Consider the following 13135-nt stretch of genomic DNA (forward strand, 5'->3'; position numbering starts at 1 on the left):
AGAACAGGTGCACAGACCTGAGCAGGGGAAGGACAATATAAAGGAGGTGGGGAAATGCCAGGATGTGGAGAGTTTCGAATATCAATTTAAAAACAAACACACACCTAATTTTACTTGTCATCACTGTCCTGCACAATTTATGTTCTACTGCCCTAGAAATTTATGGAACTCTCAGATTTCTTATCAGTGAAATAAAGGGATTGGACGAGAATGACCTCCAAAAGTCCTACTCCATCTACAATCCAGGGATGTTATTTATCCTTCTGTAAAACAAACACGGCACTTCTGATGATTTAATTTGTTTAAATATAATCTTATGACGTGCATTGTGTCTACTGAACTCACTCCTGGCTTCATTTTTCTCTTTCCTATCTCATTTTCCCCTTGTCCCTCTTTTTCCCACTCACTTCTTATTTTGTTTGATTTTCTTCCATGTATTCAAATGAGATGCTTTAAACACATTCTGGTTCAAGTAAGGTATATATTGCATAAATCATGCTTTATAAGTGTTAGTAATATGAAAAATATATATACCAAGATCACAAGTTTCTTTGGTATGAAGAAACTGCTGCAAAGAAAAACAGTCTGTCCCAGAATAATTCAAGATTCAATATGCAGGCCCTTTAGAAAAGGAAGGAAAATACGTTAAAGGCCATTCTAGTCCACTGCCCTCATTTTATCAAAGGAGTGGCTACCTCTCAGAAAGGGCAGACACTTGCCCAAGGTCACCTGGCTGGTGAGGGAGAAAGCTGGAGGCAGAACACCAGTCTCCTGACTCCTGAACAGTACCCCATGGACCAAACAATCCTGACTTGACACCTTCTTTTGCAAATTCAGTACTATATCCCAGAGACCTAAGAAAGAGCATCTTGTGGAAAGAATAAGCTTGGGCAGCAGAAAAATTAAGAGATGGCAGAAAGAAACACTTCCCAGGACTAAGGAGAAGGAATGAGGACAGACCTATTGGCTATAAATAATTTTGCACCTTGTAACAATCTTCAGTTCATGCCGTTACCTGTCACGTACTGATGTTTTATCTCCCCTCTTCCGGTAACGGGACCTATGGTCATGCGATGCAAAAATATTTGGCTCTCTCTAGCTTCACATCCCTCACTGGAACATTCAGGCCTTGGCCATAAGTATCGAGACACTGGAGTGACCTGCTGTTTTCTCCACGAAACTTCTCGGGGTTGACAGTTAATCTAATAAAGTTTGCCTTCGGGAAGTGGTCAGTGATACAAGAAGACATACATTCCTCGGGTCAACGTGCAGGTAGTAAGAAAGTACGTGTAGCCTATGACTACCTTATTTCTGGAAAAAGAAAAAAAAAGACATATGTGTGTAGATGTGTGTATGCACACCTTCGTATATACACATTCACATTTAAAGGAAAAAACATTCTGGAAAGTCTCACTCATATCAACATGTTTACAGTGGCTATCTTTGGGAGCTGTGGCTAAGGCTGATTTAAATTCCTTTTCCTTTTTTACTTGTTTGTAATTTCTTATTATTCTACCAAAAAAAAATGAGTTGCTGAGGGACTAAGAGAGGGAGAATATAAAAACCGAAAGTCATGGTCTGCGAAAGTGAAATTTAAGTGTACTCAGCACGGCCTGTGGAGACGGACGCATCTCCCAGGTTTAAGGCATGCCCTTCTCAGGGAGCAGTAATTCTTCCTGCTATGAGGGGCGTTGGAGAGCAGATTTATGAGCAGAGGTTAGAAGAATGGGAATCAGTCAAGCTGAGAAGGGAAAGCTGATCACAAGAATCCTTAAACACAGGAAGAGCCCCCACCCCAGGTTATCACCACCTGCAGCACAGGCACCTCTGACCAGAGAACATAAAAACAGGGCCCCAGAGGAACAGGGGGATTCAGAGTAGGAATACGGAAGACTTTCCCCAAAGGGAAGTTAAGACTCAAACAGGGTTATTAAGAGACAGGCCTTTCCTCCAGGGCCCTTTAGATAAAGGATAGATTTTTCATTTTTGTCCAAGGTAGTTTATGAGCAGCCTTCCTGAAGCCTTGGGATGGCCATCCTTTTCAAGATATAGAATCGTTGTTCCATGACCAGGGAACAAGGTCTGCTGAAAAGAGTCCCGGTCTTGGAATCAGGAGCGAGCCAACAGCTAACGTGACCTTGGCACCGCATGAAAAGTGGCTGAGACTTCCTGGGGATCAACAACGCTTCTGTCCAGTATTTTATATATAGTGTCTTCAAGTCCACAAGAACCTATAAGGTAATAACCTTCATCTCATTTTATATCCGAGGAACCTGAGGTAGAGTGAGCTCAAGTGATGTGTCCAAAACGAAGTGAGTGGCAGGGCTAGGATGCACCCAGGCCGGTAGGCCTCAGAGCATAAGTTCATTCTCCAGCACTGGTACCCACAAAGGCGTGGATGCACGAAGCTGCCCAGGGCACTGGCGGGACAGCAGACAGTGGCCTGGCTTGTTTGGACGCAGGGCAGCTGCGGTGAGATGGAAAGTCAGTTAGTGGAAGGATCTATGGAGGAAAACTGAAGCCAGATTGTTCCTACCAGTCACCAGGGTGCTAAGATAAGCCCTGCCAATGAGAAGGCCAGGTTGGACTGAGAGGAACTTGACACAGTGATGGCAATATGAAGGTCAGTGTAACATTCAGGTGCAAGTTGAGTATATTTAGGGAATGGAGAGAGGAGAGCAATTCAAAAGACAGCCAGTGGACTGCAAAAGACTTGGTGATGGGTCTGGCTGAGGAATGAGAATGGCAGACAGGGTGGAAGTAACCCCAAAGCTTACGATTTAGGCAGACAATGTCACATGTAAGACAGGAGAGTCGGAAAGAGAAGGGTGTGAGGAGAAAAGGGGAGAGATGGTGAGATCCGTCTTAGATGCGTTGGGTGTGAAGTAACTGAGATACATCCGGACGGAGTTGTGCAGGACACAGCTGGAAATGTTGGTTGAGAGCTCTGGTGAGGCCGGAGTTAGAGGGAAGGCACTGAGTCGTCAGTCTAAGCGGTAGCTTCCATCCCAGGAACGGATGAAGTTTGTCCAGAAAGCATGCAGAACAGAAAGAGGCCAACATTGGCCTCCCCTATGGCATTGCCGTGTCCTGGCAGAGGTCCCAGAGGCCACCCTCAAGCAGTGTGGCCCTGGCCAAATCACTTCCCCTCTCTGAGCTTCAATTCTGTAAAAACAGAAGGTCAGACTAGACCTCTAAGGCCCTTCCCTGATATCCAAGCACCCATGGTTAACAAGATGGCTACTCAGGGCCAGGAAGAATGCTCCATGCTGACAGGAAACTCGGCATAACAAGCAGGTCCCTAACTTTCCAGCGGGAAAGACAGACACATACATAAGGCCGCTCAATACACTGTGATAAACTGCTATCATAAAGGCAAGAGCAAAATGCAGCATAAAAGAGTCCCGAGTAGAAGTGCCTGTCTGGGGGAATCCAGCACGGCCCTCAGAGATGAAGCTGGATCTACTTGTCGAGGCACTAACAGAGGCAAGAGCGTGCACAAAGGCACAAAACAGCGAATGCACATAGAATACCTGGGGAATGGACTGCTCGGTGCGCTTGAGTGCAGAGGAGATGACGGGGTTTGTAGGAGGAGGGCAGGCACCAGCCGGCCTGCTGAGGAGTTTGCCAGACAAGGAACAGCGGGGGTTCTAAACTATTGGCAAAACGTGATTAGAGTTGTTTTGGAGAGCCGAGTGCAAAGCAAAGGGCCACCAGACACCCCAGGACTTGGTATTTACAAACACCTCTCTCTTGTCCTGATTTCACAAGATAGCACAGGACCTTATAAGACCCATCTTCGATATATACAAGTTTTAAGAAAGCTTTTTTTTCATACTGACATAAATACGATGGCACATTAAAACAGAAATGCTCAACATGGCTAACTATTCATAACATCATTCAGAAAAAGAGAAGCCATACTCAAAAGAGTGTTTAGGGCCATCTTCTCCTGAAGCAATAGATTTCCAAGTATGTAGGAACCAATGTCAAGATCCTAAGGCTTCCTGGGAAGGTCTAAGCCGCTCCTGGGACTTGGCAGGAAATGATGACAGAGCTAGAGAGCTAGACCTTTGTCTTTCCCCAAACCAGAGTCAGCATGTTCAAATCCTAATAGCGCCCTTTCCCCACCTCTATCTTGGTCTCTTGCTTGCAGTACCATCGGCCTTGGTTATGTTTGAGAAAGGCTGGCGTCTCTTGACTCTTCTCTACAAAACCCAACCTCCCAGTCAATACTTTTAGACCCTGAAGCCCTCTTTTTCCCTTGCTGCCATAGAGGTGCTCATATTCCCCTCTGATTGTCCATCCTCAGGCTTTTCTTGGCACCCACTGTGCCTTCCAAATTTCTTGTTACTCTGCTCTCCCCCTAGAGAGTCCAAAAGCACGGCCAACACGTTCATCTCCCTTTCGAATCACTATTTACTTTTTGCTGCTTCTAGAACTTTCACGAAGAAGAAAAGGCGAGGTGAAAGAGCAGAAAGTTACGGCAGAGGTGAAACAGACGTGGTAGGTCTGTCCTCTGGGGCTCCATATGCCCACGTGGCTCTGCTCTCTTGGCTCCCAAGACACTTTTCTGTGTTCTCTCCTCTCCTCCAACCTCCTTTGGCACTGGCTCCCTCCTTCCTTTGTGCACTCCCCCTCACGGTCTGGTTCGTCCCATTTGAGACCTCTAAGAACCACTCTGGCATCAACCCACAACAAAGGCACCTCCTTGAGCCCTTAAAAGTGTTTTTAAGGTCAAATGCTTCCACCAACACGTTTTCACAAGGGCTGTCCCTCCCACTCCCCACTGCAGCTCCCCAGTTCTCGCCTGACTAGGCTGTCTGATTTCCCTCCTGCAGCGCAGGCTTCAGACCAGACATGACAGGTTTTAGACTCTATCTTCTTTTCCTCCCTTCCTTGTTCCTGCCAGGCCACTGATCGCACGTCAACACAGCCTTTGGTGATCAAGTAAACAATGGCAAAGATGGCCGTGGGTTTGAGGAGTCCAAAGAAAATGGAAACACAAGAACGTCAAACATGTCTTGTTCGGTGAGACAATTCAGTTCACATTCAATGTACGTGGATAAACATTCTCTTCACATTAGGCAAAGAAACCCAAATATGGAAACTGTGATTGCTACCATATCTGTAAAAGGCAGAGGGCCTGTTGTCCTGGTTTCGTCAGAGAGATTTTCAAGACAGAAGAGATGTTCTAGAAACTCGGATTCAAACCACGAAAGCAACATTCATCATCCTGCTCTTCTGTCTTTCTCTATCCTACAAATACCAAACTGGATAAGATGCATTATTCAATGACTTAAAGCCTCTCAAGGTTCCATTTGGCTTCCCTAGGCCCACTCAGGGGACACGGTCACTGTCAGAGGTCAAAGCTCATTAGCACTGGAACCTAAATTCAATGCCCTTGAGATATAAAACTAGCTCCTGACAAGGCCTTCCTGGCTCTGATTAATTCATTATGACTTCTGGGTTCTCAGCAGGACAGGTCTCACAACCTCAGGCTCATAACTGCTATGAAAAGAAACCTGGCTGAGAAAGGGATCCAAGAAAATGAATCAGTGAAACTTGGTCCTTGCAGAAGAACTTCCAAAATTCATAAAAGAAATTCAGACAAACCAGTGGTATCTGAGAATGGCCAAGCCCTTTTAAGTGTAGAATGAATGCAAGGATTGAAAACACCATTGAAGACCACAGTGAACGGGTTCTGGAGGTGACTTCAATCTTCCATCAGAATCATGAGCTGTCAGGACTAGAGATTATTTACTTCAGTGGTCTCATTATACTAAGCAAAGAGAGACCCCGAGAGGGAAAATGAGTTTGCTGAAGTCCTATAGTCCATAGCAGTTCTGAAATTAAAACCCAAATGAACCTTCTTCCTTGCCCACCTCCTCACTCCTACTGTACCCAGGGGGGTTCAATCCCTCCAAGCATCTTAGTACAAAGACTAAGGAGTAAGTCTTCCCCAGGGCAGGTTCAGGCAAGAGGCACTGCTCCTCAAAGCACCAGGAAGGCCAGGTTCGCCTCCAGTATGCCGTGTGCCATATCCCACCCCAGCTCCTACAGACTTGCTCCCATGAAAGCCCAGATGTGTCTGTGGGTCTTTCTTCCAGGGCTTGAGACACTGCCTTAGAGGGGCCAAGGGGACAGGGAGCGTTAGTAGGGATTTGGAGTGAAAATTATCAGCATTGTTTAGATAATACATGAATGCCTCTGGTGCTAAACTTATACCCTTGTATCTTATCCCAAAAAACGTGTAGACGTGCGCGCGCCCACACACACCCACACACACACACACACACACACACACACACACACACACTTTTCCTCTGAATCAAAAAAACAGAATAATGTAGAAGAATGCTTCTCAAGCTTTATGTGTATATGAAGCACCCAGTGCAGGGATTTTCTTAAAGTGCAAATTCTAATTCAGTAGGTCTGGGATGGAGCTTGAGATCCCACGCTTCTAACCAATTCCCAGGCGATGTCCACGCCACTGGTCAAAAGACCGCGCCCTGAACAGCTAGGGGCAGATATTACAAAAGCCTAGAATCAGACAAATCTAGGTTTAAATTCTGGTGTCACTGATCATGAGCTTTGTGGTCTTGGGTTGGTTTCCTGACTTCACACTGCTTCAACTGCTTCATTCCTAAAGTGGAAATAATAATATCTAAGCTACACGTGAAGATTGTTACCTAAGTTCATGATGAAAAAGCTCTTAACATCGTGCCTGGAATATAAGAGGGGCTTAATAAACGCCAGTTGCTGGCTGTCTCTAAGGTTCATGAGGGCAGGGGTGACATCTGTCTGGCTCACTGCCAAAATCCCAATGGCTAGAACATAGTAGGTACTCAAAGGATGTCTGTGAATGAATGAATGTATGTATAACACACCCACACATAGTATCACTATTTACATACCCCCTTGGCTGTCTGTGGCTTTCTGCAGGAAAACAGAAAACGTTTAGAAACGTTAGAAACCAGGACACCCTCACCAGTCACAAACCATCATCTCATAGAATTCAACATGAACCGCCATGTATAACCACCAAGAAAACATAGAATCTGTGACGGCTGTATACACTTGAGAAAATGTCTTAACTGCAAACAAAGAAAGGCAACATCAGTCTGGAATCTGTATGTCATTAAGAGAAACTACTACCTTGCTCATTATTGATGGAGCTGCCTGAACGCCAGTGTTATGAAAAACGTAATTCTACAACGAAGTGCACTTCCAAAACAAATGTAGAACTGCAAAAGGAGACCAAACAAATCCCGGGAAGCGAGACCACTTTTTAAAGGGCCATTGGAGCAGTAATCCATTCTTTTATACAGGCCCACACTTGCTCAGGAAAAATTAAAAATAGACTTGTTAACAAAGGGTAGAGTTTAATCTTTCAAATCAAAGGCAGACCCGTGAGTCCGTCCGAGATTCTTCAACAATCTGAGATTATCTTCAGAAGTCTCGGAAAGTAAGTGGCATCATTTAAACTGATCCCTTTGCAGGCAGGCACAGTGAATGGTGTGTAGCAAGAAGGGAATATGATTGCCACCTACAGACAGAAGTAGCACTCCCTATGCAAGAGCCAGCCAATCATATTTCAATGTGAAAAAAAAATGCAACCAAATCACCTCCCTCCAACCTTTCAAATCACCACACCACATTACTTCATTTAGAATTACTTTCAAGTCATACAATCATCTCTAGGCATTCTGCCTCTTCATTATCATCCTATTTCTAATTTCCCAGAAACACTGTGCCATTCCAATATCTACTTATACACTATCTGAGAGCCAAAGCGAATGCAAGCCAATGGATTTCAAGCAGGCAGAGGCATCAGAGTGGAAGCACGAATCTGCTTACCTGGTATGAATGGGACCACCCGGAATATATCAGACAATCTGCTGTTAACTGGTTCATAAGGGGAATCTTCGAGCAGATCATTTCCTAAAAACAACAGAATGACTGGGCTTAGATCTGGAAAACAGGCATATTTCAGAGAGTTGCTGTTATTGAATCTAAATTCTAATTATGCTATGATTGTGTAACAAAAAGATGCTGAAACTTTCAAAGATCTCAAAGGCATCTATTTGGCGGTGGATATTTTTCCCTCCCTCCGCCTTTGTTGTCCTTGCTCTCCCCAGAGTGCCATGAAAACACTGGAGAGCAACCCAGCCTGATCTTGCCAGAAAACTCTCCCACTCTTTGCAAAGGAATGAAATACGAGAGGAAGAAACCAGTGATGTCACCAGCCCAGCTTGCCTCCAGGAGCCAATGGAAGAAAGGTGACCCAAAAGAGGCCCCCCCCCCGTGTCTTTGCTCTTAAACATGGCATGTGGTCAGAAAACGGGTATGCTGGCTATTCAACAGGCATAGGTTCTGGAGGAAGTGGCGGCTGAGAGGTCAAGTCTATAGGTTACAAATTCTTGGTGTGAGTCTCCATGGAGAATGAATGCACTGAACGTTTGTGTTAGATTTACAAACCTCAGACACCTCTGGCGCACAAGGACCCCCAAATTCCCCTTGGAATGGATGGTTGTGACAAGTGGTCCTTTTTCTCTCAAAGCCACTTCTGTGTTAACCGAGGTTTGAACCACACCAGCTGGTTCAAGACTCAGGGAATCTAAGATGACAAATGCTTTCTCACACATCTGCCTTTGATCAGGTTTGGGGGGGGTTAAGATAGAATAGATTCTACTGGACCTTTTATTCTTAATTCTTTATCTGATGTCAGAATAGATAGAAAGGAAGAAAGGGGAGAGAGTCCGGACACGATTCAGGGCAAGTCTTTGTATTATTATTCTCTGAAGCCAGCTCTCCTTGGAGAAAAGTTGTGAGTTCCTGCCAAGTCTTTTAACGGGCTCCTGCTCGGATGCTCTGACCAGGTTTCAGAGAGGTCAGCGGGGGCCCGGGGGTGTCCCCCACCCCCTCATGGGTTTTCCAACAACCAGGCCCCAACAATGCTGCTCGGGAGGCAGCAAACACCAGCTGCGGCTGTCCCTGGGGGCCAATGAAAGGTCCTCATTCTGCAGCTGGGGAGAAACGAGTCGCGGATGAGGTCAGCGGGACCCGGCCGAGGGGCCCGCCTGCCTTTGAGGGGGGAGGGGGAGGGGGAGGGGTTGGAGGGGCGAGGACGGCGGGCGCGTACCCTGCAGGCTCTGGTACATGCTCCAGTAGATGCGCAGGCAGTTCTTCTCCTTCTTCATGCCCCGCTTGCAGCGGCAGTTGTAGAGAGACTTCTGCTTGAGGGCCTCCATGGCACTGCGGCACTCGTCCTTGGCCTCCAGGCCCGATGTCAGGCTGAAGTTGGTCTCCTTGCCCGCCACGCACTGCCTCAGCGTGCGGTACTTGGTGCTGCAGCTCTGCTCTTTCAGGCACTGATCGCTGGCTTTCACACAGTCCAGGCGGTCCCCGCCGCTCACCTCCGCCGACAGGAGCAGGTCTACGGGCGGAGGGGGAGGGAGCGTGAGGGCAGCTGGGCACGGGCCCGAAGCCCCAGGCTCCGGGGAGGGCGCGCGCTAGAGCGGGCTTCTGGGGTGCCCTGCGCAGCCAACGGGCCCGCCCCTCTACGCCGGGGAGTCCTTTTCCCGCCCCGGGACCTCCTGCCTCCTTGGTCTCCCCACCCCCCACGCCGATCCCCAGCCAGCCAGGCTTTGCGGGCTTTTCGCGGTTTGCCCCGCAGCGGGCGCCGCCCACCGCGCGTGCCCGCCCCGCCGCTCCGGGGCAGAGCCCGGCGGGAGCAGCTGCTCGGCCCCACCCGACTGCAACCCGGGGCTTTCCGAACAGGAGGGCGGCTGCGGGCCGGGCGCGGGGCGGACGAGCCCCGGTCCGCGGCCGGCCGGGCGGGGAGCGCTCAGACGCTATTCGGGGGAAAAAGTTTTCCCTTCGAAGTTTGCTCTCCCAGTCCAATGCCGGCCCACACCCCACCTGCCCGCTGCGCCTCCGCATGCTCCCGGGACTCGCTGGAAGCGCGGGTCCCGGGGCTGGAGGGCTCGGACCCCTTCGCTCTCCGCCAGGATAGGGCATGAAAAGGCACAGAAATTAAAAACCAAGCACAAAAAGCTGCGGGCAAGTGCCGCGCCATCCCCGCCTCCGAAGCCCAGCGTGCTGAGGACTCACGATCCCCTTCCCCCAAATGAAACTTCGCCCGCCCACACCCAGCGCCACCGCACTGCAATCCGAAGGGGCTGCCGCGAGGACCCCTCGGACTCAGCGGGTAGGAAAGCTAGCGGCGGCCTCGACTTACCCAGGAGCGGCAGCGCGAAGTACAAGGTCGCCAGGAACATGGTGCCGGCGCGCAGCTGGTCCCCGCCCCCCAAAAAATCCCGAGCCGCCGCTGGGTCTCGCCGAGGGAGCTCAGCATACAGCGTTCCCCGGACGGCCGCGCTGCTCTGGCCGCCCAAAGTTCAGCTCCATCCAGTGCGAGACGAAACTCCCGGGTCCGTCCGCCGCCGCCGCCGCCGCCGCCGCCGGCGACTCAGCTCCCGGCGGGCGGCTGGCGCGAAGGTGGGAGGCGGTTCCGCTTTTAGGGGTTCAGGTCTGACCCAACCTGGAAGGGAGAGCGCGCTTTGAAATGAGAGCCGAGAGCGCTAGAGCCTCCCCCGCCCCTCTGCCCTCCCCTGCTCCCGCCTTGGGGGACTTTCTAGCGCCCGGGTGAGGGCCCACCCCTAACCCGGTCGGGGCGCAGGAAGGGGGCGCGGAGGGGGAGGGCATGTACGTGTATTCCGGGGAGCCGCCCGCAAGGGCAGGGCGGGGGCTGGAGAGGTCGGACGCGGGCTCCCAAAGTCCAAGGGGTGTCTATCGTGTCCAACCCAAGAGGCTGAACGCAAGCAAATAAATAAATAACGTTACTTTCCGAGCGCTGCGAGCGGAGCCAGCAGCTGCCGGGAGTCGAAGCACACGGCGGCAGCAGCTCTTCCTCCAGCCCTGGCGCAGAAAGAGCCCCTTCTCCCTGGAAGTTCGCCGCCCCCTCCTCCAGCCAGCTCGCTGGCTCCGCTGCCGGCCCTCTTCACCCAAACCACCAATCGCTGTCCCCGGTCGCCGTCCCCCCTCCCCTCCCTGGGCTCGCCTCCTTTCGGAGGCAGCGGGGCCGTGGGGAACCGACGTCCCGGCTGGGGCCGAAACCCGGTTCGCGCGCCCCTACCCGCCGTGCGACCGCTGCCTCCCGGGTGTCCGCGCCGTGCACACACTCGCCCAGAGCCCTGGACTCGGGCTCATCAACGCCACCCACCCGAGGCGAGCGCAACGGCCGGCAGCCCCGGAGCGCTAGGGCAGGTGCAGCCCGGAGTCGCGCGCGCCCCCGGACCCCAAAGTTGAGGGGCGCCTGCAAAAGGGGAGAAGGGGGTGGGGGAGCGGCGATGGGTTCCCAAACCCACAGAACGAGAAAACTCTCTCCAAATGCCACCAACCTGGACTCAACCGACCGTGTCCAGCTGTGTCGAGGAGCCAGTTTGTTTATTTATTTATTTATTTATTTGGGGGGGTGTCCCCGCCCCTTCCTTCCCTTTCCGGACTCACTTCTCTGCGCTAGGAAGAAGATGCGGTAATCCCCGAGAGCTCAAAGGACTGAGTGGGGCCAGGAAGATTTCCGAGCAGAGCCCCGGCTCTCGGGTGCCGGTGAGGGATATGGGAAGCTGTGCGGAGGCTAGCGGGTTCCGAGGCCAGATTTCTTTGCCTGAGGACCCTCGGCCTGCTCCTGCTCCCGCCGCCCCGTAGCACACCCGCCAAGCCCCTCTGAGGCTCGCCCGCCGGGACGCCTCAGATGAACACGCTGGTCCGCGGTGGGATCCGGCGCCAGACCCAGCACGCGCGCACAGGACACACAGCGCTATGCAGCGGGCCGCGAGTGCTGCCAGACACTCTCTCTCTCTCTCTCTCTCTCTCTCTCTCTCTCCCCCCCCCCTCTCTCTCTCTCTCTCTCTCTCAGAGACAAAAAAAAAAAAAAGGGCACAAAACACAAGGGCTCTTTCTTCCGTCCTAGTGCAATCGAACCAGACCCTTCTTCCGAACACAAAGTTTTTCCCCACGTCACTCGTGGCTATGACTCAAGACTTGGCGCGTTAAAGACACACTCAGACCCAGACCCTCGGAGCCGAGATCGCAGGATATGCCCACGCACCGATGCACGCCAGCGCGCACGCACTCACACATGCACACGCAGTCTCGATCGCTCTCCGGGAGCTTGGGCAAGGAGACAAAAGCGGAACCCCCCGGCCACTGCATTTAAACCGCGTCAGATCTGGCTTGGGGAAATTTATAAGCTGACCTCCATCTTGGCTGTTTCAAGAGTAAATTTTTAAATCATAAATTAAAACCCCAGCACATACACAGCCTCTCACCCCAATTTCTGGGAGCACTCAATCTCTGCTATACTGCTGACCACCCCCCTCCCCCCCCAACACACACTCCTCTCCCAGTGCACCGGGGGGCGCCCGGAGCACTGAAGTCTACACTGGGTGGAGAGAAGGGTCTGGGGAACAGCCCTCCTTGGCGGATGGCAGTCCCGCTGCTCAGGGCTTGTGTTCGGGATCGTTGCTGATATCCAAGTTCATCATTCACGGAAACCGACTTTGAATCGAGTCTGGGTGAGCTCAGCTGTCAAATCTGCAAACCCATCGCACCAGACAATGGGCCTGGGAGGAGAGAAAAGAAACGCTGATCTTCATCAAGAGAGGTTAATTGGCTTTGGGTGAAGTTTGAGGCTGGGGTGTTAAGGGCGGGGAGATAAGAAGGAAAGAGGAGGGTAGCTCTCCATTCAGTTCCACAACAGCCAGGCGCGCCCCTCGGCTGTGGTGGCTCCAGTGCGTGCTGCGTATTGTTTGGTGTGCCTGCGCCTCCGTGCGCGCCCCAAACCCAGGGGACACTCCACCGATCTGCACGTCTGAGCACGTGTTCCTCAGGAACAGTAGGAGAGGACTGACGCTCAACACATGAGCTCTGTCTCTCTCTTTCTCTCTCTTTCACACTTTCACACACACACACACGCAGTCATACCATACACGGATTTCTTGTTCAGTGTATCAGTTTACATTTGGTTGTTGAGTAAACAAAGCAAACATATGTCACATTTTCGCGACAGATGGTTCAAACCAAGGGCTACTTAGTTCTCTTTCTCTAACTGTGGTAACAGTCCAAGTTA

At 51.1% G+C, this 13135-nt stretch overlaps 1 protein-coding gene across 3 annotated transcripts in view; it reads right to left on the reverse strand.

Moving 5' to 3' along the window:
* GFRA1 (GDNF family receptor alpha 1) overlaps positions 1 to 10306 on the reverse strand; it is a 214435-nt gene extending 204129 nt beyond the window's left edge. For all 3 annotated transcript variants that reach the window (XM_042960602.1, XM_042960603.1, XM_042960601.1), the window contains exons 1-3: positions 10244 to 10306; positions 9146 to 9439; positions 7861 to 7944 (exon numbers count right to left, since the gene is read on the reverse strand). In XM_042960602.1, coding sequence (XP_042816536.1) covers positions 7861 to 7944; positions 9146 to 9439; positions 10244 to 10283 — 418 coding nt within the window. In that variant the 5' untranslated portion in view covers positions 10284 to 10306. The remainder of the gene's footprint in view (positions 1 to 7860; positions 7945 to 9145; positions 9440 to 10243) is intronic.
* Between the last annotated feature and the right edge of the window lie 2829 nt (positions 10307 to 13135).

The sequence above is a fragment of the Panthera tigris genome, chromosome D2, assembly GCF_018350195.1.
Source record: "Panthera tigris isolate Pti1 chromosome D2, P.tigris_Pti1_mat1.1, whole genome shotgun sequence".
Taxonomy (NCBI): Eukaryota; Metazoa; Chordata; class Mammalia; order Carnivora; family Felidae; genus Panthera; species Panthera tigris.